The sequence below is a fragment of the Dryobates pubescens genome, chromosome 8 (assembly GCF_014839835.1).
Source record: "Dryobates pubescens isolate bDryPub1 chromosome 8, bDryPub1.pri, whole genome shotgun sequence".
Classification (NCBI taxonomy): Eukaryota; Metazoa; Chordata; class Aves; order Piciformes; family Picidae; genus Dryobates; species Dryobates pubescens.
This window is the reverse complement of record NC_071619.1, coordinates 26487175-26513607: the sequence shown is the minus strand read 5'-3', so window position 1 is coordinate 26513607 and position 26433 is coordinate 26487175. Positions and strand designations below refer to the sequence as shown.

At 40.8% G+C, this 26433-nt stretch overlaps 1 protein-coding gene across 2 annotated transcripts; it reads right to left on the bottom strand.

The window, feature by feature from the left end:
- Nucleotides 1–602: 602 nt before the first annotated feature.
- On the bottom strand, nt 603–24946 carry MMRN2 (multimerin 2). 2 transcript variants are annotated; one of them, XM_009901707.2, is made up of 7 exons: nt 24597–24946; nt 11576–11698; nt 10312–10418; nt 6914–6982; nt 5577–5747; nt 2601–4511; nt 603–1347 (listed from the first exon to the last, which is right to left on the bottom strand). In XM_009901707.2, exons 1-7 carry the CDS (start codon nt 24875–24877, stop codon nt 962–964), a joined length of 3048 nt encoding a protein of 1015 aa, XP_009900009.2. In that variant the 5' UTR covers nt 24878–24946; the 3' UTR covers nt 603–961. The 2 variants fall into 2 exon arrangements, with proteins under 2 accessions (XP_009900009.2, XP_054019787.1); XM_054163812.1 differs by lacking the exons at nt 5577–5747; nt 24597–24946 and having other exon boundaries at nt 11576–11670.
- Between the last annotated feature and the right edge of the window lie 1487 nt (nt 24947–26433).

Here is a 26433-nt window from a genome sequence, read left to right as displayed (position 1 = left end):
AGACATGATCATCTTGAGATTTTTGGAAATCAAAAAAAATTCCACAGTTCAGAAATTCTACTCTTGGATTTACTCTAATTTATTTTATATTCCACAGTGACAGCAGACCACTGAATTTGCTTTTTTGCTATTAGTTTTACTTGTTTGCTTGGTTTTAAACTGTGTACTAAATGCTGAATTTTGGGCTGAATTCACCATATTATTTAGGATCATCTTTAGAAATAAACTGTATTTTCACCAATATTTTTAAATTTTTCCTAATATCTAAATGTAATTAATCTTAACAATATTTTATTGTTCTCAAATTTCTGAAGTATAGCTGAAATGCAGCAGAGGTCCAGAAGCAAAAATACCAGGCCATTGCTAAGGTCTTTGCTGACAAATCCTAGCATAGGGTGCAACGTCCTGGGCTTGATCCATCTTTTCTAGTGTTCATGTTGTGCACAAACACTGGAGTGAGCTGCAAAAGTTTCCAAGGCAGTCTGTTACTGCTTGTAGTCCACAGACATCTAAAAGGTAAAATTATCCTGATTTCTTAGTTTTAAGCTGCTATCCACAAAACACATGAGCTGATACATACAGTCCTTCCTAAAATCTTCCTTGCCAGTGGTACGGGTATTTGTCATGGGAGCATACTCTTTTGCCAGGGGTAAAGAGAAATTACTAATAAGTAATTTTTTTCTAATTAGGTGCAGTGCTCACAGTGGAAGGATTTGGGAATGTGTGTGTTCATTTACTTGGGAGTCCAAATGGTTAGCTTATTACTTGAAAGAAAATCCCATCGCTGCTCATAAGCAACTAATTACAAGCCAAACACTTCCAGAAAAGAAGCATGAAGACAAACCTAGGGTAGTGCTATGTTTAAACACATGCAGTAGGATTGAATACATCACAGATGAAGCAATAGTTAATTGATCCATTGCATCTATGGAAAGATACCGATAAAACAAAATGTCACTATTCAAGTTTTAAATATTAAGAATCCAGCCATTGTGGTCCCAGGTGGACTCTGTCTCACTACAGAGCCCTGCAGCAATTCAAAGCATACTCTTTCTCCCTTCTCCATTTCTGCCATAGCAAAAGTAGTCATGGTGTTTCCATTTGGTGTTTTCCTCTGACTGCTTGAGAGAGTTCTTTTGTACCCTCGGCTAAAGGAGAGATGTCCTAATGCTGGCCCTGAACTGAACTCCACAGAGACGACGAACAGATAGACACCTTTATGTGGTGCTTTGAAGTAACCATCTTCAGGGAAATAACCATTTCCATAATTGAGGTATGTTTCATTAAACCTCAGAGTTTTTTTGTTATCCATTCCTGTGAATCCCACATGAAATGCCACCAATGAGTCTGCAAAAAAAAGGAACAGGATTTTAGCAACTGGTGCTTTTCCCTCCCCAGGATCATCCAGTAGGGGGAATAGGGTGAAGCTCTATCACTCCTGATTTTCCTTTGTGCTTTGCAGAGCTAAATGACTGAAACGGGTATGAAATCAAATGGTTCCCTGGAAATATCTGAACCATTACTCTTGGCAAAATACAAGATCACCCAGGAAAAAAAAAAGTACTGCTTTTTTGCTATCCTAAAGAACATACTGATTTTTGCTATTCTAAAAATAAATGAATTTGAATTACATCCTCTGTTTATTCAGTCTTAATTGCAGTTCACAGCACTGATGCCTAAAGAGGATTATATTTACTCTATATTACATGCCCATAATAAAGGTTACAATCAAGGCCCAATGCTGAAGCTGGGGTGGTTTGTAATTACCAAGTGCTTATGGCCACATGTTTACAGGGAAAAGAAACTGGCCAATCAAACTGAAAATTTGTGTCTGAAGTTGTTTTGTCAGTCTTTTTGATTCCACTTGTGCAAATTATAGCAGTTCATTTTATGTATCTGTTTATGCTGGGAAGGATTTGGTGGGTTGAGTACTCTCCTTCCAAACTCACAAAATCACAGAATGTTAGGGTTTGGAAGGAAGCTCCAGAGATTGAGTCCAACCCCTCTGCCAAAGCAGGATCACCTGGGGTAGGCTGCACGGGAATGCACCCAGGCAGGTTCTGAAATTCTCCAGACTTCACAGCCTCTCTGGGCAGCCTGTCGCCCTCACCATAAAGAAGTGTCTTCTTGTGTTGAGGTGGAACCTCCTGTGTTCTAGCCTGTACCTGTTGTTCCTTGTCCTATCACTGAAAAAAGACTGGCACTTGCATCTTCAGACCCACCCCTCAGATATTTATAAACTTGACAGAGGAAACAGAAGCAGGATAGGAAGCCTAGCACTCCCTATTAGCTTCAAAAGAGAGAACTGCTGCTACATTAATAAAAGCGTCAACAAACAAATAAAGTTGAAATAGTTCAGGGCAAATTTTCCAGCAGCTCTAATGTATGAAGTTTTACTGGCCTCAGGCAAAGTGTAGCAGTCCATCAGCTTGGTTATCACTCAACCTGCTTGTTTTGGTGGAGGGGGAGGATGTAAATAATTCCAGAATTTCTCCCTCCAGCATCCCACAAGGTACCTGACAGGCCTTGCAACCAATATGCTGGGTGCATGGGGCCCAGAAGCAAGCTAGACCTGCATAGGAGCAAGTAGAACCACCCACCTTTTTCCAAAAGTCCTGTATGCACTGTATTTCTTCCACTTATTGTTTCCATATTTTCCCTGTGCTTCTCAGGCTTTTTCTTGTCCCTTTGTTTGTCTTGACCTTTCTGTTGCCGCCTCACTTTTCTAGTCAGCATTGACTGTATCTTTGTGACATCCAGACTTATGTTTGAGGCAACTAATTCTTCACTGTTTCCAAATAGCTTTTTAAAAATCAGCAGATGTTCCTCCAGCTTCTGCTTGAGGATTGCTAAATCTGCTGAGAAATTCTCCACAGAAATGTTGAGTGGCTCAATTACATTTGCTATTGTATGATTGCAGCAGAAGTTTGTGTCACTCCTAGATTCGTGCCTCTTGATTGCCAGGCTCAGGTATTTGATGTCATTCTTCAGAGTCATGATATCATTATAAGCTGAGCTATCCAAAGAGTCATCTTTGGCAGCTTCATAGTTAGGTTCCATATGTTCTGCAACACTGTATTGACTTCTGACTTCATCTACAGTAGAGGAAGTTTGTGTTTCTTCTTTGGGATGCTTAGGATATGTACGAGCATCGTGGTTATTCTGTTGACCTCTCTCCAAGAGATGAAATCTCTTTGTAAGAGATTCTAAAGTTCTATTTTGTTCTTGGATTTTATCTGAGATATGTCTGAGAGATTCTTGCAGCTGAAATACTGATGTTATTAGGATACTAGGATCTTCTTCAAACAAGACTTCCATAAGTTCTTCTCCTAGTAAAGCTTCCAGTGCTGTTTCATGCCGCATGGCATCTTTTAAAAGAGAAACAAAAGAGCTATTGAGATACTTGATGTGTTGATGAATTTCTTCATCTCTCTTTTTCAAAATGCTGATGTCTTCTGCAAAAGCTGTGACTTGCAACTGAAGCTGCCTGTTTTCTTCTTGACGCAGATTAAGGGACTGATGGATAGATGGAAAAGCTGAAGAAAGCTCTTCAATTTCATTCCTTAAGAGATCTCTGAAAACTGACTCTAAGTGCTTCATATCCTTGAAGTTTGATTGAGTGCCTTCAAGGGAATAAGTGGTATTCTGTAAGTCTTCTTCCAGTACATCAGTGTCAGAAGATACTCTCTGGCAATTGCATTCCTCCATGTACCTCAACAGATCTGAATAGTTTTCCCGAAGATTTGAGAGAGTATAGTTGAGCTCTGATATTTGCCCTTCTATTGCTGCTTTGTTTTCTTCCATAATAAATGATTTCTCCATTAGAGTTACTGTAAGATCTTCTGGCCTATACTTTGAGATATTTTTTTTCATCTCCTTAAACCACTTCTCTAAAACTTCAATATTCTGAAAAGCCACATCTGACTCCATGTAAAGTTCTTTAAGCTGCTTTGCATGCCCTGCCAGAATGTCATTTATTTGTCTGATGGTTAACTGGGTATTCTCATCTTTGGGACCATGATGTGAGGAGAGTTCTGTTAAATTTTTTTTCAAAGTCTCAAACTTACTTTCAAGATTGTTTTGCTCCTGTTTCATGTTTGCTATACTGTCATTCAGAGCTAAGAAATGGGACTGCTGTACTTTATGAATCTTCTTGAGCTTTGTGTCAGTATCTGCCTTGATTGCATTGAGGTTATAGTGAATACTAGCCTGCTGCATTTGCAGTTGGTTTTCTATATCTCTTTTCACTTGATCGACTTTCACTATGTTTTCTTGGACTTTGGAGTCAAACTTAGTTCCCAGCTCCTGGAATTCCTTCTTGGGCACAGTACTCTCCTGGAACCTTTCTATGTTTTTCTTGTTGGCTTCCACATCATGGGACAGGTTTCTTACCACGTTTGACAGATTCTGTAAGCTTCTGTTGAAGCTTGTCCACATGGGGTTAAAATGTTTCCTTAGAAAATTCTCCACATGGGGAAACAAAACTTGCTGCAGAAGCCTTTCCTGTGGACCTGTTAAAACAGTTTAAAAGAAAAATAATTTCATTAAATTCTGCTTTTGGAACACATCTTAATCTGGCCAAGTCTCAAGTATGTGTTCTTCTGCAGTTACTGCCATCTTAACTCCCCAAAATTTGACCACATAATTTATTTTGACAATTGCGAAACTACTCTGAAGTTAAATCGAGGTTACTGTGAAGCACATTGTGTCTTTGAGTCTGCAGACAGTAACTTAGATATGTATTGACTGCCCCACTTACGTCATAAAAACACTGACCTTTGAAAACCCCAGGACAAGCACTTTTTTTAGTTGCTAAGACTGCCCATTTTCACAACAATTCTTAGCTGGTTGACTTTTGCTTATTTGTCTCAATGTTCTTTTTCTGATGCTTTCTACACTGCACCTCTACTTCACTGAAGTGTTACAGATGAATATTCCAGACCAGGACTAAACTTGAAAAATCTGTGAAATATCTGTTCTAGTTAAGAATTATACTAAGGCTTGATTTCTGCCTTCGGTGTTCACGCTTGAAGTTCATTGAGGACAACAGTCTGTATCTTTAGAAAATGCTTCTGTGAGCCAATGTCTTACATTAATAGGTCAAATTTGGTAGCCTCTCCTCCCACCCCCAGTTTCTTTATACAGCGGGAATAATCTTGAAGAGAAAAGGTGACTGGTTTTGGTTTGTTTGGGGTTTTTTTTTCCACACACACCAGTCTGATATTCTACACATCAGACTGTGCATGAGTATAAAAAATCTGAATTCTCGTAAGAAAAGAAGCAATAGAAGCAGAATAGTAAGCTAACAAATTTTATAAGCAACCTCTTTATTCTGTGATTAAGACATACTATGAAATTACCGATAAGTGCAAAGGAATCTCTCATCTCATTTCCCATTTCAAGTTATTCTTGAGTTTAGTTTGTTTATTTGTATTGGGTTTGCACAAATTTTCTTCTTAGGCGCAACCAGCAGACCAAGGAATATTAGGGTATTTTTGGGTTTGAGTTCTCTTCCTGATCTGTGTGGTTTTACAGGGCCTCTTGGCAGGCTGATAATTCTGTGTCACACCTCTCACCTGAATTGCTCTGGTTCACTTCTAACACCATGCTTGTACCGTTGTTTTCAAATATTCTCTGTAAGTCACCTAAGTTGCTGACTGCTTGATGAATATCACTTTGAAGATCATCCAGTAAAGCCTCATGATTTTGAATGACTTCCAACATTTCTCTTGAATCCACTGATGACACTAATCACAAGATTAAAAAAACAAAGTCATGCAACAGAGTGCAGCGACCAGGCAACAAGACCTCTGAGAACACCTGTGTAGTTTTTGCTCTGACATTTAGGGGGGGGGTTGTTGATTTATAGCACCTTAACTCACAGTTTCTTTTGCAATTTTTTTTTTTCCAACAGGTATGAAAACTCAAAATATTTAAATAATAGCAGAAAAACTGCAGCCACACTAGCCATGATGGCAGTAAATTGCTCTTCATTGAAAATCTCCCCACACCATAAAAATGTTCTGGACTAGTTCATTTGAAGCCATTGACTAAAAGGACAGCAACGTTTGACAGCCCAGCATAAAAGGAAAGGATGAAAGAGCAATTAAGGTATTCCACTAAGGAATCAGAAGAATAGGGTGTTTCACTGTCATAGCTGACTGCTAAGGGGCCCTTTAAATGCCTTTAAAAAAAAACAAACCACCACACCACAATTTATGCTGTAGATTTCAAAGTGTACAATGAACACTGCAGAAACTGAGCCATCCTGGGGGTGTCTCACTCCCTAGGGTTGCTTTTGACCTTTAAATCTATTGTTTTATAAACTCATGTAAAGCAACTGCTTATGCATTCAGTGCCGAGAGCACAATGTAAAGGAGACTCTCTTCAAGAGCTGCAATACTTCCCTAAAGCAAATTGCTAGAAAATACTTCATAAAACACCACGTCACATGGGGTGAGGAAAGGCCCTTGGATCCTTAGGTTGGTAGGACAGGCTATGAATGTACAGTACCTCACAATAATAATCTCAAAGCTATTTTGTATCTACTCTTAAATAGCATTTCTGGCAGACATCTGAGCATGGTGTACTTTCCTGTGAATCCACTTAACCAGATCAAAGGGTTAAACATCCATGACACCTTTTAATGCTCTCTTCTGGCTGATGTTCTGGTTAGGGAGCATAAAGCTAGCATAAAACTTTCTTTGTCTAGAGTATTCATCTAGCTTTATAGCAAAAGTTCTCATGTATGCCAATAAATGTATTGTATCAAAGCTTTCCCAAATAATGCTTTCACTTGAGATATTCTCCATAGTTTACCATATTAAATTACAGCTAAAAAGTACATCCTTTTTTTCCTGATCAGTGACTGAAAAGTAAAATGGTGTCAAGCAAAATAACTTCAAGCCCATACTCTGGTTTGAGAGCTCCTCTTCTTCTTGTTCTTCAGTTTGATTTTCTGGCACCAGAATAAAATTGGGATCTGCAATTGAGACATAATACATTGATGAAAACATTTAGATGTAGGAGCTGCTACTGTTTATCAAGACAGTGCAGGGCAATTTCATGTGCAGTGTAACTGATGCAGAGATGTGGAGACAAGTGTCTGTGGTGCAGGTTTCTTGGGGCAAGAACATGTTATCTGGAGAATTTGGTTGCAGTACAGCACTGGCATACAGCATGGCATAAATGGTAGTGCTATGCAGCTGTGTGGGGTTTTTAACTCAGGAGTTACTGCTCTTAAGAAATAAGGCTATTGCAAATAGATGGGGCAAAGTTTGTTGAGGTTTTGTTTGGTTAGTTTTTTATCTGGTTTTTGTTTTTTTTTTTCCTGGTGGGGTCCTACCAAAAGATCTGCAAGTTGTTCTTCCTTGTTCCACCAGCTATAGTGAGTGATGCTGTACAAATGCAGAGATAAAGATGGAGAAGCTAGTTTTGGTCTATGAGTGTAAGGAAAGAGAGACAAAAGTAGAAGCACTGCATTTGGTAATATTAAGGTCAGGCTGGGGCATTACCTAAAGATAAATCTACAAATAAAAATGGTATGTGAAGAAAAGCTAAACCTACAGAGATAAAAACATGCACTTCCGTTTTATCTGTGGAGTCTGTGAGCTAGACAGACTGTGTGAAAATTTGCCTGTTACGATTTCCTTAATTGGTGGAGGGAACTACCTTATATCCCTTTAAATTGTAGTATTTGCTAAATCCTGCCCATGCCATGAAGCACTCTAGCTTTTAAACCACAATCTCCCCTCCTTTTTACTTAGCAGCTTCACACATCATTATTCAACAATGCAGAGTTACAGAGGTTGCAGATGGAAGGATCGAGTGCCTGTAGGTTCAGATCAGAGGGAGGCCTAACAAAACTGACATCCTGGTTGGAGTCTGTTATAGACTACCCAACCAGGACGAGGAGGCAGATGAAGTATTCTATAAGCAACTGGAGGCTGTCTCAAGATTATCAGATCTTGTCCTTGTGGGTGACTTTAACCTGCCAGACATGTGTTGGGAACTTAACTCAGCAGAGAGGAGACAGTCCAGAAGGTTCTTAGAATGTATGGAGGACAGCTTCCTGATGCAGCTGTTAAGTGAGCCTACCAGGGGTCAGGCTCTGCTTGACCTGCTGTTCTCAAATAGAGAAGGGCTGGTGGGAGATGTGATGGTAGGAGGCTGTCTAGGGTGCAGTGATCATGAGACAGTGGAGTTTTCAATATGCAGGGAAATAGGGAGGAGCAGTAACAGAACCCTCACTTTGGACTTACAGAGGGTAAACATCAGCTTGTTCAAGCAACTTATTTGGAAAGTACCCTGGGCAGCAGCCCTTAAGAACAAAGGGGTCCAGGGCAGTTGGACCTACTCCAAACAGGAACTCTTGAAGGCACAGGAACTGGCAGTTCCTATGTGCTGAACGATGAGCCGGAGGGGAAGGTGACCAGCCTGGATGGGCAAGCAGCTCTTGAATGAATAAGGGAGGATGTATCACCTTTGGAAAGGGGGGAGGCAACTAGTGATATGCTTAAGGATGTTGTTAGATCATGTAGAGGCTGTGGATATAGTCTACCTGGACTTCAGCAAGGCCTTTGACACCGTCCCCCACAGCAAACTCCTGGCCAAGCTGTCAGCCTGTGGCTTGGACAGCAGCACTCTGTGCTGGGTTAGGAACTGGCTGGAGGGCTGAGCCCAGAGAGTGGTGGTGAATATTGCCACATCCAGCTGGCAGCCAGTCACTAGTGGTGTCCCCCAGGGATCAGTTCTGGGCCCCGTCCTGTTCAATATCTTTACTGATGATTTGGACAAGGGGATTGAGTCCATCATCAGTAAATTTGCAGACGACACCAAGTTGGGAGCAGGTGTTGATCTGTTAGAGGGTAGGAGAGCTCTCCAGAGGGACCTTGACAGGCTGGACAGATGGGCAGAGTCAAACATGATGGCATTCAAAAAGTCCAAGTGCCGGGTTCTACACTTCGGTCACAACAACCCCATGCAGTGCTGCAGGCTGGGGTTAGAGTGGCTGGAGAGCTCCCAAACAGAAAGGCACCTGGGGGTACTGGTTGACAGCCAGCTGAACATAAGCCAGCAGTGTGCCCAGGTGGCTAAGAAGGCCAATGGCATCCTGGCTTGCATCAGGAATAGTGTGGCCAGCAGGAACAGGGAAGTCATTGTGCCCCTGTACTCAACACTGGTTAGGCCACACCTTGAGTACTGTGTCCAGTTCTGGGCCCCTCAATTTGAGAAGGACATGGAGACTCTTGAACGTGTCCAGAGAAGGGCAACAAGGCTGGTGAGGGGCCTCGAGCACAAGCACTATGAGGAGAGGCTGAGGGAGCTGGGATTGTTTAGCCTGGAGAAGAGAAGGCTCAGGGGTGACCTCATTGCCCTCTACAACTACCTGAAAGGTGGTTGTAGACAGGAAGGGGTTGGTCTCTTCTCCCAGGCAACCAGCACCAGAACAAGGAGACACAGTCTCAAACTGCACTAGGGGAAGTTTAGGCTCAAGGTGAGGAGAAAGTTCCTCACAGAGAGTTGTTAGCCATTGGAATGGGCTGCCCATAGAGGTGGTGGAGTAAACATGCCTGGAGGTGTTCAAAAGAGGATTGGACGTGGCACTTGAGGCCATGGTTTAGTAGTCATGAGGTCTTGGGTGACAGGTTGGACTTGGTGATCTTTGAGGTCTCTTCCAGCCTTATGATATGTAAAGGCTATTGCTGGAGCTTCCATGGAAGTAATAGCCTGGGCTGTTACTGCATTGTAAGGCTTCTCCCTGCTCTAGCAGACAGTATCTCTGTGCAGGCTGGAGAGTGAAACTGCCTACCTTGATTGGACTTGGACACACTGAGATTTCCATAGTCAGATGACTTCATCCTGTCAGCTAACCATAGGAGCATTTCACATGCTAGTGTTGCTTTCTAATGTCACCAGTTTCCACCTGCAAATAGGCATTTCTAGGTGGACTCATACCTCTGACAGGTCCACTCTGGCAAATTAATACCTTTCTCCTTGTGTAAAGACTAGAAAGGTACTATTAATAGAAGAACAAGCACCTACCTCTCTTACCTACTAATTGCACCTAATTACAACTACTTATTTTAAGGTAGCAGTAATTTGGGACCTAGCACACCAAAGAGAATGAGACATCAATTCTCAAAAATAAACAAATACAACAACAACAAACAGAACAACAACAGAAAACCCCAAAACAAACAAACAAAAACAGGAGCACAAAAAGGAAAAATAAGTATGTAAACTTATTTCTTGCCACCATGACTGGCATTTAGTCATTAATTCTCATGCTTGTTCATTAGCTTTCCTTACCCTGCTGTTTACAGTCTTCGCCAATAAATCCAGGACAGCATTTCCACTGTAAAGACTTCAAAACCTTCTGTTTTACTTGATAGACTGGCTTCAGAGCTGTCCTGTACCTGGGGAATAAGTGTCTGGGCATTAGATTGCAAGTTATTGTCAGCTGGTGTGTCTCAGTGTAAAGTCACTCACAGCAGTCTGGTGCCAAGCATGTCCTAGGGGACGAATACAGAATGCAGTTGAGAATTTTGTCAGAAACTGTATCACTGCTGCTTAGTAAAATATTTGGGCAGCCCACAGCATTTTTTCCCCCTACATGAAACTGCTTTTCAGTATTACTGTCTGCAAGAGGTATGTGCAAATTCTTACAAGAGTAGAACTACTACTCACTGAGCAGGACTTCAGAGGTCTGCCTCATGCTTTACTGTTATTCAGTAGAGGTTGGTTGGCTATTTTTTTTCCCCCAAACATGTTGGCCCTGATCTGACACAAGTTTAAGAAATGTCACAGGTGGCAAATCTGTTGAACTATCAGAAACTCACCTGTAATACTTTCTGTAATTGAGCCCTTTGTAATCGAGTTTAGACTGAGCTCGAACATCTATAGTATTCTGATGAGCTGTAGAGAAAATTCTGGGTTTGAACAAATATTTTAAAATATCACTGGTACCAGTGAAGATAAAAATTCATTGAAGACTCACTTAGAAGTAACCATGAAACTTTGTTGTCATCCAGATAAAGAGAAATTAACAGAAGCGTTTTTGCAATTAACTAACTCTATAGGTATGGAAACCTGTAGGTGAGCATTAAGTATTATTTCACTTTGTAAGTGTATTGTGAGTCAGTGTCTCCTAGATTTAAAAATATATTATTAGTCCTGGTACCTTTCCAGTATTTTATTGGCTATCACTAGTACTCTTTGGGCAGCCATTCCTGAAAGAAGAGTAAGCAATTGCATTATTGCCATGTAAGTGGTTTCACTGATGGCCACAGGCAGGGATTTTTTGGAGTTAGGTGTGTGTCTCATACCTGAAATTCATGGAAAAGGTATGGTCTCTGCTTTTTTCTGAATGAACATGGGAAGATTTGGAAAATCACTAAAGCACCTTGTAGTCCTGTGCTTGATGGCTTGGAAAAGCAATTGTTCTACTTTGGTTTTTAAACTGAACTGATGCTTTACTTTCTTAAAATGCATCATTAAATAGTTTTGAAAGTATCATTTAGACAATATAGAGGAAATTCTGTTTTCTTCAGTCACTTTTATTTATGATACTTACATGATCCTCTGGCAGTCTGGTGCTCCATTTAGGCAGGGCTGTTGGGAGTTTACAATGTACTTCTCTTTCATGCAGGCCTCTATGTATGTTACCAGCCGGGAGTGCATGAAGGGACACCAGTTTCTAGTGGAAGAAAGACATGGGAAAGGAATTTGAAATAGTCTTTAAGTCTTGGCTTGTAACAGTGCCAAAAAAAAGTGAAATGTGGAAGGGCTTTACTTTCCCCCCCCCCCCTTTTTTTTTTTCAGCTGGACGATGAGCAAAGTGTAAAATGCTTCTGATCTTTTCCCTCCACTCCCAGCCCATTTGTTTTCATTTGGGATGTTTATCTGAGCTGGTTACAAAAGGGTCGACTTTGATGCATTATTTCCATTTCCAGTCCTTTTATTTAGTAGAAGAAATTTCTAACCCATGATAACCTGCAGGTTAATATCACTATAAATGTCAGATTGTCTTTCTTGGCATGTTACCATTTCAGATGCCTATTGAATGACTCATCAGGTTGAGTCAATGCCTGACTCATCAGGTTGAGGCAGACTGCTTTTGTGAAAACTTAACCTGATACATTCTCCATTAATAGTCTTCCTAAGCAGTACTTCTTCAAGATCTAGTTTTAAAGTAATTTCTTCAGTCATCTGCAGGAAAATCATATGGTAAACATGAGGGCTGTTTTCTTGTGTTTTAGTTTTATGCTTCTAGCTATAGATAAAAGAATTTTACTAGGCTGTTAAATTTTCCAAGCCAGAATTATATAGGCATCTGTTAATCCCAGAGTGTAAGTGAGCCTCTTCCTTTTCAAGACATGAAAGTGTAATGCTGGTTAAAATTTGATGGTTAAAATCCAAGATCAGAAGTGACAAGAAGTTGAGGAGTAATAACTAGAATGGGAAATAATAATTTTTTTATTTACTACTAGTATCTGATTAAATACTAATTGCAGTCATTGCTCATAACCTATGCAACACAGTATTTCAGATAGTGTGTTTACAGAAGTTCACCAGTTAAACACCAAGGGGTCCTACCATTCTCTGTGAATAGTAATGAGTTGAAAAGACATGTGACAGGTTTTTTAGAATAAAGAAGCTATAGGGACATAAGGGCTCTCTGCTCTGGTTAACATTTCAGTCACTGAACCAGCAATTGCATTTTACAGGCAACCTGTCTTAAAGACAGTCTGGGGCCTTGTTTTTGATTCAGGTTTGGCTCCGTCCCCTGCCTGTTGTAGAAGGGCACCTACAATGGTTATTTCTAACACAGCATGAACATGGGGCCTTTGGAAAGTTCTGACAATATCACTCAACACTATACTGATGTTAAAACATGCTAATCCCATTTCTTAAGGAAAAAAGTGTTGAGCAGTAGGGTGAGAGAAATTACAAGATATATACCACCCTCCCTGCTGCAGCTAATGCACCTTAACTTCCCAATGTCTCTGTAGAGATGGCTGCCAGGATAACACCTAACCTAACTGGTTCCTGTCCTGAGAAAGAGAAGCAGGGATTTGATTTAGTTCCTCTCTTCAAATGAAGATGTTTTTAAGGGATGAGGAGCTTACAGCAGCACACCAAGTGGCAGCTCAGCCTCTGTGGTTTAGGCTTGGAACCTGTGGCCTTCCCCAAACTGTGCTGCTTGGGCATCAGGCTTGCTTTGAAGGACTCCTCTTTTCCCAGTGACCTGTGAGATCCAGCTCCTCCCTTTGCAGCAGAATCTGCGGCTCCTCCAAACATCCATCAATGCTTGTTAGGTTGGAGTGATTAACTGTTCTGTACCAAAACACCGACTCCACAGTTTCTATCCCAGTCTCATTTTCCAGATGGGAAGACTGGATTGAAATCTGTTGCAAAAGGGGTTTGAGGCCTTCGTCGCTCCCTCATGGTAAAGCACCTGCAGAGGAAACAGCACTCTAGTACTATTCAAACTAGCTGTCCTGGCTGAAGACTGCTTGAATCTCAGTAAAACTAAGCTACACTTACGTTAGATGTCCATGTGACAGGTATATTCATGAAGGCAAAATGTGGAATTTTTAAAACGTTGTTCATGATACTGCTGCTGGCAATCCAGTACTTGAAAATTTGTCCCTCAAAAGTTTGAATGCCCAAGACTAAATCTGATGAGTGAACAGAAGCTATATTTGCATGACTTTTTTTTCCTGCTCTGTAATCCCTAGGGGTTTACAGTTCTACCTCTCACAGAACAGCATCACTGGATCTTTGTAGCCATTACTATGAGCCTTAGAGATTGCTGCTGTCAGTATATGCATCATATGTGCTTAAAGAAGTCTGCAGAAAGATTAGAAATCTTATTGTATGTCATTATGCATGCTATTAATTTCCTTTCCTGTAAGAAATGAACGCTAGTTGCTCAGAACAAAAGTAATATCAGACCTTATAGAGTACTGATCAAATCATATCAGTTGGAGAATTTGGTGACATCAGCACGGTTCTTGTATTCCGTGACTTAGAGCTTGTGTTATAATGGAGTAGTGTGGGGGCGGGAGCTGTGTCTGATAAAGAACAACTGAACTTTAAGCAGTATGTTTTCAAATGGGAACACAGGAAGCAACTGTCCAATAATCAGCATATATGGAAAAAACTTTGTTCCTCTGAGAGAACTGCAGAAACAATGAGCAACTGAGTCCTGCGCAAAAGCAGCAGCTGCGGCCACAGTTGCCGGACAGCCAGGAGAAGAGTAGGAAGCTGCAAGGAGGCTGGGAAATGTGAGGAGGAAAGGTCAGACAGCCTGGCCTTGCTGTGAACAGTTCATTAGGCTTGCTGGGACATGGCTTTTTCTTGCTCCCCTGTTTCTTAAGGAAAATGTGATTGCAATTTCATGTGAGCACTCATGCAAGCAAAATTATTCCTGCCCTTGCTTCTAAGAGAGGAATCTGGCAAAGCCTGCAGTGCTGGGAAAGCTGAACAGGAAAGCAGGCTGCTGCAGCCTTTGTTACGCTTTCAAGCCAAAAGGACTCTTGAAGATTTGTAGTTTTAAGGCTCTTGCAAGTGATGGGGTGGGGAACTTTCATGCCAGTTATCAGTCTTTCCTGTGGGACAGAAAAAAATTCATCAAGTTTTTGTTAAATTATTACTTCTTGAGAATCAAGTGCTCTGCTTGTGTCACTGGATGACTAAAAGCTAACAGACCAGCAGGTATGCTCTAGCTGATGTCTGCCTCTGAGATGCACAGAAGTCCACTAGGCTTTTTTAAGGCTGTATTGCTTTTCAGTGTTTTATGTAGGATGAATAGCCCTGAAATGATTTGTGCTTGTGTTTAGGCTGTTCTTTTTCACATGCCCAGCAAGCCATAGCTGGGAATGGCTTTTCCCCTTCAACTTTGCTGGAAAAGTAAAGTGACCGGGTATTGCTGCTGGCATCATTGCTAGGTACTGTATCTTAGGTCTGCCCTCAGAGTGCCTGCCAGATCCAGGCAGAAATCTGCATTCAGTGTGGAAAACTCCTTTGGATTCTTTGGCTTTAGTGATTTGTTCTTTCCTAATGAAAACAATCCACACCCTGTGAATCATCATCTGGGCTGATTCATTTTTCCCAGCATACACAGCTCTCATGCAAGTCCTGTGAGTCATGTGAGCCATGCAAATCTAACCCAAATGTGTACATGCATCAACATGTGTATGAGGACGAGCAGCATTGTGTGACTGGCAGGGCTTGTGCTCTATTGCACGTGTAAATACACACACACATTTAAAAGAAAATATGAGGTTTCCTTTCCAAACCCTGATAGTGTGTTGATGAACTTCCTACTTATAAAAGGTGGTTACTTTATATCAGAAATTAATTGACTAATGGTTGATCCCAGCTTGATGCCTGTTAGCATTATGCAGAACGAATAGCAGGAGAAAAGGCGAGTCTGATAGATTCTCAATAAAAACTTCCTTTAACAGTGGTCACATCTCTTTGTATCCAAACTTCCTTTCATGATGGTCACATCTCTTTGTATCAATTTTGCTTTAGTGTCTGTTCACCGTTTCTCTCTCAGCTGATATTCAAAACTTTTGCATAGAGCTGAAGGTCTGTATAATACTATGTTTTGGGTTTAATCACAAAAACTTAGTGTCTTCAAGTTCCATTAAGCTTACAAAAAATTATTCCTTTGTCAAATAATTAAGTAAGGCCTATCTTTCCCATCTGTAATGAGATGCAATATAGATTAGTGTGCCCAAATATTTAACTTATATCACGGTAATTTTTGTACATCTTGTCAAATGTTTCCTTTAAGTGAAGCCTTGGGGGAAAATATGCCATTCTTTAATGCTAAGTGAAACAATGACTGAGAAAGGCTTGCTATAAAGTTCAGTGAGGAAATCAGGAGTTCTGCTGGCATCAGTGGGTTCTGAATCAGGCTATGCAGTTTCAAAAAGCTGCTCTTTTACAAGTAGCACTTTCTTTATTCAGCTGGTTTCTGGAACACAGCAGCTTTGTGTTCTGCTTCTGCATCTCCCCCCCACCCCACCCCCCTCCTTTGTAATTGTGTAGCTTCCTTCACTGAATATATAACCAGCTTAACACCCTCTGCTTTTATTCTATTGAATACAGTTTCCTTTTGACTCAAGTTTCTGCTGCCAAGGAGAGAGAGAAGTAGAAAGAAGTTGCTCATGTGAGCAGACCAGAAGAGCTTTCTCTCCAATCTGGTGAACGGTAAAGTTTATCACAATACTGGAAGTGGGAGCAATGCTTGAGGGAAGCTTGGCAAATTCAGGGCTACAGATGTTTCATTTGTTTGGTTGGTTTTCCTGTTTTACTTTTCAAGCAAAGTAACTCTTTTAAAACCAGGAAGAAAGAAATCTGAATAATTTTCTTTCCTAGACTATATGGGCTTTTTCCTAGGCTTTATTCTGACCTCCTTACTGAAAGGAGTCTTCACATGCATCTGTGCACTTTGTGTAATTTTGAGATAAGTACATTCTTCTGTCTGAGGTTAAATACATCTGATGACAAAGCATTCTGTATTCAAAGAAGATTCAGCAAATTTAGGTTATCGTGAACTTTTAAGGTCTTCAAACTAAAAACTGATCCTAAACCAAAGTTTTTTTTCTCATGTTGCATAATACCTCTGCTTTTACTGAAATGTAGTGAAGTGCAGGCAGTTCTGTCTCCCATTCTAGGATTTGTCTGGGGCACCTTGTGTTATTATGAACAATATGAAACACACAGAACCAGGAGGTAAAGCGAGATGGCTTATCTGCTCTAGTTATCACTCTGCTCAGATTAACACAAACTTCTACACTGACAACTGCAGCATGATAATGAGTGTGAGTAATGTTCCCCCCAGATCAGTTAGGTTCTTAATGTACATTATTTTTCTATGTTCTCATGACTGACACTGCAATGCATAGTTTAGGACATTTCCTAGGTCAGTGGAATTTTTGCCAGAGCAAAAGCTTCAGGACTTCAGGATGGGTGGTTTTTTTTCATAAGTTTTGTTATTTCTTTGGCTGTACTAGTACAACTGAGTTGTCCTTCACACGAGCTTCCTCAAGTTTCTATTCTCAAGGAAGCTAGTTTCTATAATTACTTTGAAAACTCCTGTCCTGCTGTCCCTGTGTCTGCTCTTCAAAGCATAAAAATTTTCAGGTCCACAATACTTTCCTATACTGGGCAAAAGGCACCAGATAAGCAATTATTGCTGCTTAAATGTGGTACAGGATGACACTAGAGGACTGTGTTCTTCTAATTTAAACAAGCAAGAAAAAGAACAGGGCTGTGTGTTCTGTTTTTCCCTTAGTGCAATATTCTCATTGACAAGAAAAAGCAGCATGTATAAACCAGAGGTAAAATACCACATTTGCATTGAACTAGGACTGTGCACATCAGGCATAGCTTTTTTTTATTGCTAAGGAATGCAGGAAGTGTTCATCTGTTTGAAAAAGGCACTGGTTCTCTGAGGAAACATGGTATGCCACTGGGGTTTTAATTAGCAAACAGTGATCGCTAGTGGTCTGTCAGTGAATTCTCCAGCTCTTCCTGAGCAGCCAGCAGCCCTGTATTACAAACAGCAGAGTATCCATCTTTCCCTTTGGATGAGTACAGCTCCCTCTCAAGCAAGGTCTGGGATTGTGTTGTGACTCATCCCACAAGCCACCCTGGTTTTCATTGGTGTTCAATCAAACTGCTTGATTTGCAGTGTACGTTAACAAGCTGGGCTGAAAAGAGTGGGAGTGGTAGTTTCAAACATGTGCATTTCTATCCAGTGCAGGAAGTCTTCCGGAACCCTGAATAGTACTTGTTGAATGCCACTTTCATTCCACAGTAGTGCCGCTTAGTCTGTTATCAGCTGAGATTTGTCCTGCAGCACGTCTGAAAACCTTAGTGCAGTTAAGGCTTTCTGAGGAAAATCCAGTCCTGAACATGGACCTTCACTGGGAATAGGAGGTGAAGAGCAAGCAGGCTTGGCTGCTGATTTTGAGCCAATGCCAAACGGTGTACAAGCTACTTCAGAGAAATAAATGCAAGATGTTTTTCCTTAAATCTAACCTCATTTATATTGTCTGTCCCCAAACAGATGATTTACAGCCTATTCCCTGGCATAGCATACTTACTTCCTTACCTTGAAGCAGGAATTGCAGCCAGTGACTACTTACCACAGCTGTGCTGATGCCAGTGATTCAAAAATGCATGGAAAGACAAGCTTCCCAGACAGCATGTATTTGAGGTGCAGCCAATGTGCACCAATGTTTGCCCTGGTCATGTTTTGTCCATGAGCATTGTTTTGTTGAGGGCTGGCCACCAATCACTCACTCACAGGCTGTTACTTGCACAAGTTAGGAACACAGCAGATCCACATGGAAGTAGTGCTGATGGTAGTGCTGTGGCTATACTGAAATGAGATCCCTTGCAATCTGCTGGAAGAATGAATTGTTGCAGCTTGCACTAATGAGCTGTGGAGTAAAACAATCCTTTGAGCACAGAGGGTTCCTAACCTCTGTATTGCATGCAATGAACCTGTGTCATTTGCATCAAATGTGGTAATGGAGCCATTCCACCTGCAGCTGTGCAGCTCAACAAGTGGTGAATACTGGAGAATTTCCTAAAGTTCTGAAAGGAGGCGAGTGCCTAACTTTGATAGGAAAATGTTGTTTCTGTTAATGAACTTGGCACTGCAAAAGCTATTGTTGAGCACTCAATGGCCATTTCACTAATTTGCAGGATGTTGGGCTATAGATCAGCTCAGCCGTGTTTCTTCCAAACCTGTTCTATTTTAGGCATATGTTCTATGCCCCTTTACTGGGAAATTTCAGTATCCCATAAGAATAAGTCTCTGTCTTCCTAAGAAAGCCCCTGTCTAGATGAGTCAGCATAAAACAGGTTGTAATTAAATCAATGGTGGTTTCCTGTGAAAGCAGACCAATTAAAAAACCAAACAAAAAAAGCAGCTATTAAGATTGAGTCTTGTTCTGACTTCCCTTGGAATAAGACTGATTTGGATTCTCTTTGCTTGTCTACACTCAAGAATAGTTATTCTGTCTTTTGACACCCTGGGTAATCACAAGAGATTCTGTGTGCCTGTCTCTGCACTGAATCAGAGGAAGAGGAATGTGTGTCAGTCTGACAACATACCTGGCTGCTAATTGGGAGGCCTTCCTCTAATCAAGGATGACTTCATACAAATCATGTGTCCAAGCCTCAAAATATGTTAATGCCATTAAGCATTTACTTGTGCTAAAGATTTCTGCCTTTCCTATTTATAGGCAGGGTGATGGATTTGAGGGTTTTTGAGAGGATTTTCTTCAGTTTCTTACAGACATGTTGTAAGAAAAATCCAGAGAGGTGACAGACTGTGTGTTTGTGGATTAAAGAGAAAGAAACACAACTAAACCACCTACCCAACAGGAAAGCAAATCCAAACCAGGAGATACTTGGCAAGGATTACCCTTTTGGAAAGACAGAGAAGTTCTGAGAGACTTTGTCGTAGGTGGGGAAACCAGCTGTATTTGCTCTGCTCATTTCCATTTCATCATCTCAGTCCATTTCTCCCTTACTGGGTGAACCTTCTATGTGGGGACCAACTCTGTCAGCTGGGTTACTGAGGGGCAAAGTTAAAAATAACTTCTGCCTTTTCCAAAGATTATTTTTAACATGGAATGCTTAAGTGATCTGGTTTACAGTGTTAGTTGGCAGATGGGTCAGGCCAGCTGGCAGCTTTGGGCTTTGGTGATGGAATTGCACCTTTTAAATGCTTCTCCCTCTCTCTCTCTCTCTCTCTCTCTCCATATTTTTTGTGTGTGTTTTGGTTTTGTGTGGGTTTTTTTTGTTTGGTTTGGTTTTTTTTTCCTAATTGGGATATGAACACTAAGTGGATGAAATCCAAGTTGTCAGCCTGACTGTTCTGGGTGTTGTAGGCACATGGACTAAAGGCCTCTTGCTCCAATTCTGCTCAGTGCTGAGCTACAGCTCTCCACTAGTTCTGCTTCAGTGCATTGCTTCATCTGAGAAATAACATGGTTTTAGAAAGAGAAAACAAGCCCTTTTGAGAGTAATGGCAGTAGAAATCTTTCCATGGATCTCTGATCAACAGAGGCATGTTCATGGCAAGGTTACAGAGAAGATGATGTGTTCTTCCCAGGGCCAGGAAACCTCTCCTCTCAAAGGCTGAGTCATCATATTCCTAGTCCCAATCCAGCCACATGGAGGATACGTGTGTCCAGTTCTGTCTGCCCAGGTCTGAACTCTATAGCCTTAAGGGAGAGCAGGTAGCTGTATAGGTGTGTAGCCCTATCCTTCAGCTCCCCTGAGGCCAGCTCAGCACTGTCTTGCTTAGGCATATGTCATTACCAAATCTTGGACAGAAGAAAAGAAAAAAAACTCCCCCAGGTAGCTTGTTAGTTTACAACAAGTTTTCACAAGGCAGTAAGCGTGTCATCCACATACACTATTGTCCTGACGACTGTATTTTCTCATTGACCTTTTTATTATCCTTTTCCATGTGACTTGATCAGACAGCAGTTGAACTGGTTACACCTAATGGTAAGTTTTAGAGTAGGTGATGAGCTAATGAAGAGTTAATGCAAGCTCATATTTAATGTTTACTGGGTCACTTCTAGAACATCTGCACATATCTAGTTATGTCCTGGGTAGGTTTACAAGCTTTATTTTAACTCCTTTCATACACCCACAGGAAAACCACCAGTCACAACAGCACATTCCTATGAAGTTCTGCATTGGGCTTCTGTTTTATATGGGAAATGAGGAGCAAAAAAAGGTATTTATTATCTATTTTGAGTATTGTACATTTGAGTATTTATGAAATCAAGAACTTTTTTTTTACTGCTTTTACTCTTCAACTTCCACTGCTAAAACAAATGCCACCATAATAATAATAATCCATCAATTTCACAGTACACATTTTTATATATATTTATTTTTTCATTTCCCCTTTTTAATTGTGCTGAAAGTTTGGGTACATATGGATCCATTCATCTTAGGCATAGGATAAGATATCTGAAGTCAAACCAATCAAGTCATATAAGGCACAAATGCTGAGGAGGAGAGGAGAGGAAAGAGAAGCAAAGGTGGTCTCCTTTGGAAAACTGACCTCTTTTGACAGTTTTGTCTTTTAAGTAGCATGTAACATTTTAAAGTAACTTGTCCACTTCGAACATACAGGGCTTCTCCTGTTTCCTCAGATAAAAGCAACATCTGAGATGCTAAACTGTTTACCTAGTTATTCCTCTAAAGAATAGTTGAGATGAGGATTATTATCCACATATTGTTCTTTTTTTTTTTGTCACCTAAAGGCCACTGATTTCTTACTGATTTTATTATTTTAAGGTGCTTACTAGATGAATCTTGTTATTCTGAGAGGAATTAATTAGTACAGTAGCATATCCAAACATTTGACTGGGGTCTAATAAGTCATTGCATGCTGAAAGAGAAACCAGAGGATCCTGACGAATTACCATGGACATACTAACCATGATGATCTTAATTATTCAGATAACTGCAATAAGGAACAAAAGGACTATGAATGTTTACAAATGTAAGGATCTTTTCTAACAACCACTATTCCTAATACATAGAGTAAATAACAAGAGGTTGGGAAAAAACACATCACTTTTGCTAGAAAATTATGAAAGTCAAAATTCTGTCTCAGAAGCAAAGCTACTAGAGATTTTGTTTATTTATCTGCTTCCTGGTTCTGAAAATGAAATGTTTTGAAATCAAACTTGAATTAGGATGGAAAATTATTCTCCATCACTGAGCTTTTTTTTATGACACATCTTTACCGTCCCATATCTCTTAATTCCTAATCAATTCCTGATGTTTTCTTTTCTGCTCTGCCCCTTAGAGATATCAGCCAAATCCCTTGATGTTTCTCCCAGGCATGTGTCCGACTTGTAGGGAGGAAATAGGAAATCCATGACAACTTCTTGTCTATGTATTGCAGGGTATTGCAGCCATGAACACCTGACATGCACTTGAGGACTTCATGCTCTGACGATACATTGCAATGACTTTTAGAATTTGGAATGCAGTTACAAAAAGATCCACGCTGTCCTTTCTTATTTGCAGTCTCTCCCCTCACTTTTGGGCATACTTCATCTAAAAGCCTTGCATTTCTTCTGTATGTTGTACCAGCTTCCCAGGCTTGTGTACGCTATAAATGTGATGGCTATAACAAAAGAACAAGGCTACTGACAGGCTAGATTTTGATTGTCTGTAGTCATCAGCATAACTTTGTAATTGGGAAGAATGTTATGATTTGACTCTTTATACATCTATCTCCATAAAAGAAGGAAAGATTTATCTCCCTGGGCAGAAATTAGGGTGAGTAATAGCTGGCGGTGTATTGCATTACACAAGGTGCTGCTAAACAAAGTTACACAGAAAGAAAACCCCCCATCAGGAGAGTACATTAATCATAGAATGGCTTAGGTTGGAAGGGACCTTAGACATCATTTACTCCAACCTCTCTACCATGGGCAGGGACACCTTCAACTAGACTCAGTTGCTCAAGGCTTCATCCAGCCTGGCCTTGAACACCTCAAGGGAGATGGCGTTTATAACCACTCTGGGAACCTGTTCCAGAGTCCCATCACCCTGATCCTGAAGAAGCTCTTCCTAAGATCCAGTCTAAACCTACTCTCCCTCTGCTTCAAACCATTCCCCCTTGTCCTATTGCTAGGACCCTTATGAAAAGGGTCTCCAGCCTTTCTGTAGGATCCCTTCAGGTATTGAAAGGCAGCTACAAGATCCCCTTGGAGTCTTCTCCAGGCTGAACAAACCCCATCTCCCTCAGCCTATCCTCATAGCAGAGGTGTTCCAGCCACAGTTCTTGGATCATCATTGTGGCCCTCCTCTGGACTAAATCCAACATTACAGTGTCTTGATGACCTACACATTGTAGAAGGCTGTTTTCAGATAGCTTTGGAAGGCTATGGGGAAGATCTGCCTTTGATGGAATTAGAGAAGGCTATGTTTAGTCTCAGAAAAGAATGTAAACATCTTGTAACTGAAGGAGAGAAATTAGGCAGAATTTGGTTGGATGTGTTAAAATATTGTTTTGTTATTTTAACCTATTGTATGCCTTAATTACATGGCAGTAGAAAATAACCAATTAATGTGACACATGTGTCTTCTGATAGACTATATAATCTTGCTGTATAATGTAACAAAGGTCTTTGCCTGCTTACATCTTGTCCTGGGAGCTATGCTCAGGGTGATTTGAACATCTATATTACAACAATACGTTCACCTTTTCACATCACTGAATTTTCATAGTATTTTCAGTTTTCAGAGTGCTTTCAGCATTTCACCCAGCAATCAAATGATTACTGCCTTGCAGCAGAATGTAGAAGTTCAGAGTACCAGCTGGGCTTTGTTTTCCTTCCTCTAACAGTGTCTGAAATGCTGGTGAATTAACAGTGCATTCCATTATCAAATGCTACCCATCTCCCGATGGAAGTCAACATTTACAGGTTTTAGAAGATGACTTAAGATTAGTGGTGGGAGGTACAGATTTGTGGGAAGATGTAGTATGAATGGCAACAGGGTTTTAATGCTCTCACCATGCTATGCACAGAAGGGAGAGTTTAACTTTACATGTCGATGAGATTAGAAATGAGATTGCATACTTCTGTTTTTCTGAAAGGGAAGCATGACATGAGCAAGGCTTCATAGTCTCTTTCCTTCTTTCTTTTTTCCCTTCTTCAGAAGCATTTAAAGGGAAAAATACCAGGACATCCTAAAGCACTGAGTTGTGAAGAGCACTCGCTATGCTGCTGTACCCCAAGCAGGGCCCTGCAGTATGCATCCATCAGGGCTATAAAAGATTCATTTACTGTCCTGCTTGGTTTTCATCTGCTTTAAACATTTAGCGACCTACTTACATGCCCTGTAAAATCATAGTGTTTGGAAATCTTTCTGCTGAAGTACCTGCCTTTTCCACTCAGGATGGCTACTCTTCTGCTTATGATTACCATGAGAAACATTTTGCTGTCATGAAAACCTTTGTGAGGGGTTGAATCTGTGGTCATGCTTATTTTTTATTTCTCACTATCTTTATTTTGCTAACATCCTGCCATTCTCTTTCACTCTCCCATTTCCACAGCCCAAGTCTGTAGCCAGGCACATTCTGATGATGGTCAAATGTTGCCACAATCAGCAAAAATAATCTGCATTGGTTTGTGATGAGAGAAAAAGTAGTAAATGGACTTCCTTTAGTTCTGCTTTGCCAGAAATATCATTTTGTTCTATGGTGCTACATCAGAACTAGAAGGCTTCACATCTTCCAGGTGTGTCTAGACCCCTAACCTTCAATCTGCCATCTCAGACTAGGCAAAGAGCTGAGAGCTGGCCCCATCTGTGGTTTCATCCTCCACAAGCAATTCAGCTTTCTGTTTCTGTAGTTAAGACTTTTAGAGCCCTCCTGTTTGGGTATAGATTGATCCCTAAAATCAAATATATTTCAATGAGAAACTTCTGTTGAAAATTATCACTCATCAACAGCATAAGAAGGTATCAGGAGTGCACTATCACTACCTGTAAGACGGACATGTAAGGGTACTTACCCGTTTTGGGATTGTGGGCTCACGGCTTCAAAATCCTCTATGTCTTCCTGATGTGAGATCACACTTGAAGGGCGATCTTGAGTATTCTCCCTGAGCCCCTCTGCCTCCCAATAACCTCCTTCTTCATGTGACAGAGGAGTCCTCTGAGGGTATGCAGAGATCTCAGAAATGTGTGGCTGTGAGCTGTGCACTGAGCCATCATGATATCCATGATGGTCTCTGTGTTTGACCAGCTTTGCCAATCCAATTATATTACAGATGAGTAAAAGCTTCACTAGCATGGTGGGGTTTTTTTCCCCACCCTGTTACACCTGTCTCCTGTTCTCTTTTCTGAAGCTCAGTCTGGATTAGTTCAGGAATGCCCTGGCAATATTTTTTAACTGGAAAGTTGGAAGAAGGAAAAAAAAAAAAAAAAAAAAAATAACAAAGAGCGGAAAAAGCTTTTGCCCCTCCCAGCTACTGTGGAAACGTCCCTGGCTATTTAACAATGTGAGCCTGGTTCCTGTGTGGGGCTCAAATGCCTCTGACAGAGAGGGGAAAAAGTGGTAGGAATATAGCTTATTCAAGGAACTTCTGAGCTTTGCTGCCTTCTAAACTTATCTGTGAACAGGAACTTGGCTTTTATCAACTGCCTTCTCCCTCATGCACAGGAAAAGGATGTTAGCTTAAAGGAAGGGAAGAGAAAAGAAAGGAAAGAAAATACTAAGTGGTCTAACAGAGTCTCATTACAGTGCCAGAAAATGTCAAGGACCTGCTTGCTCCGGCATCTGCTCATGTGGGGTTTTTTCCTACAATTTAAAGGCTGAGAAATCTTGACTTTAGCAGCAAAACATTCATGGTATGTACAACAAGTTATGGGCATCAAGAGACTCGGAGTAAACGCACTGCAAAAAAGGTGCTTATGAACATCCATTTTTGTGTGGCCTTTGCGAAGTAGTTCTGTGAATCATACTCTGTGCCCAAAGTGGAAAATTTTCATGCAGTCCTTCAGCAAGGTCAGGATTATTGATCATTTTAAAGAATTTCTCTCTTGCCTAAATTTTTTTGTGCATTTTTTAATTAGTGTTACAAAAGAAACATTTGCCAAGAGCTGCTGTAAAGAGCTACCTTCATTGTCACATCCTAGTAATAAATACATTTCAAAGGAGGCTATGGAGGTTGGATGTGGCTTTGTTTTGCTTGGTGCTGCTTTTAATTTCATTGCTATCATAGACTGGCATTTCTTTTCTTACTGTCTTGCAGGGTGGTGAGCTCTGTAATTTGCTAGAATAGAATGAAGGAGAATGATGCTTCACTGACAAAACAAGGGGGAATGCTGGTGCAGCACTCTAGATCATGTCCCATCTGAGGGCTGAGATGCATAGCCCAAAGTTCAATACATCATGCAGAGCATTAAATAAAAAGCTTTTCTGGACTCATTCCAAAGCCAGCTGAAAAACAGGTGATAAAATTCTCTCTAGGATTTTGGAAGGCCTTGCTATGAATTTGCATCTCCTTATCAGGAGTTGGATCTGCACCCCTCTCCTGATTGCCCGTCTTTAATGCTTCATGGAAAAAACTAGATTAATCAACGATGCCCTCACTGACCTGTGACAGACATAGCTGCTTAAGAGCAGTTGAGCGCTAGGGCAGCAACAGTGACATGTGAGGAAAGGTAGAGAAAGATTGAGATTATTTTAAGTGCAAATCCTGCACTTGCCATTGTAGTCACTTCTCCAGGGAGATGAAATCACGTGTTCTGGGCTGAAGAATGAAAAATAAGCAGCTTCCCTCCATTCCTTCCTGCTGCTTTTATTTCAAAATTGTGTGCATCCTGCTATAATACATGTTAATGTGT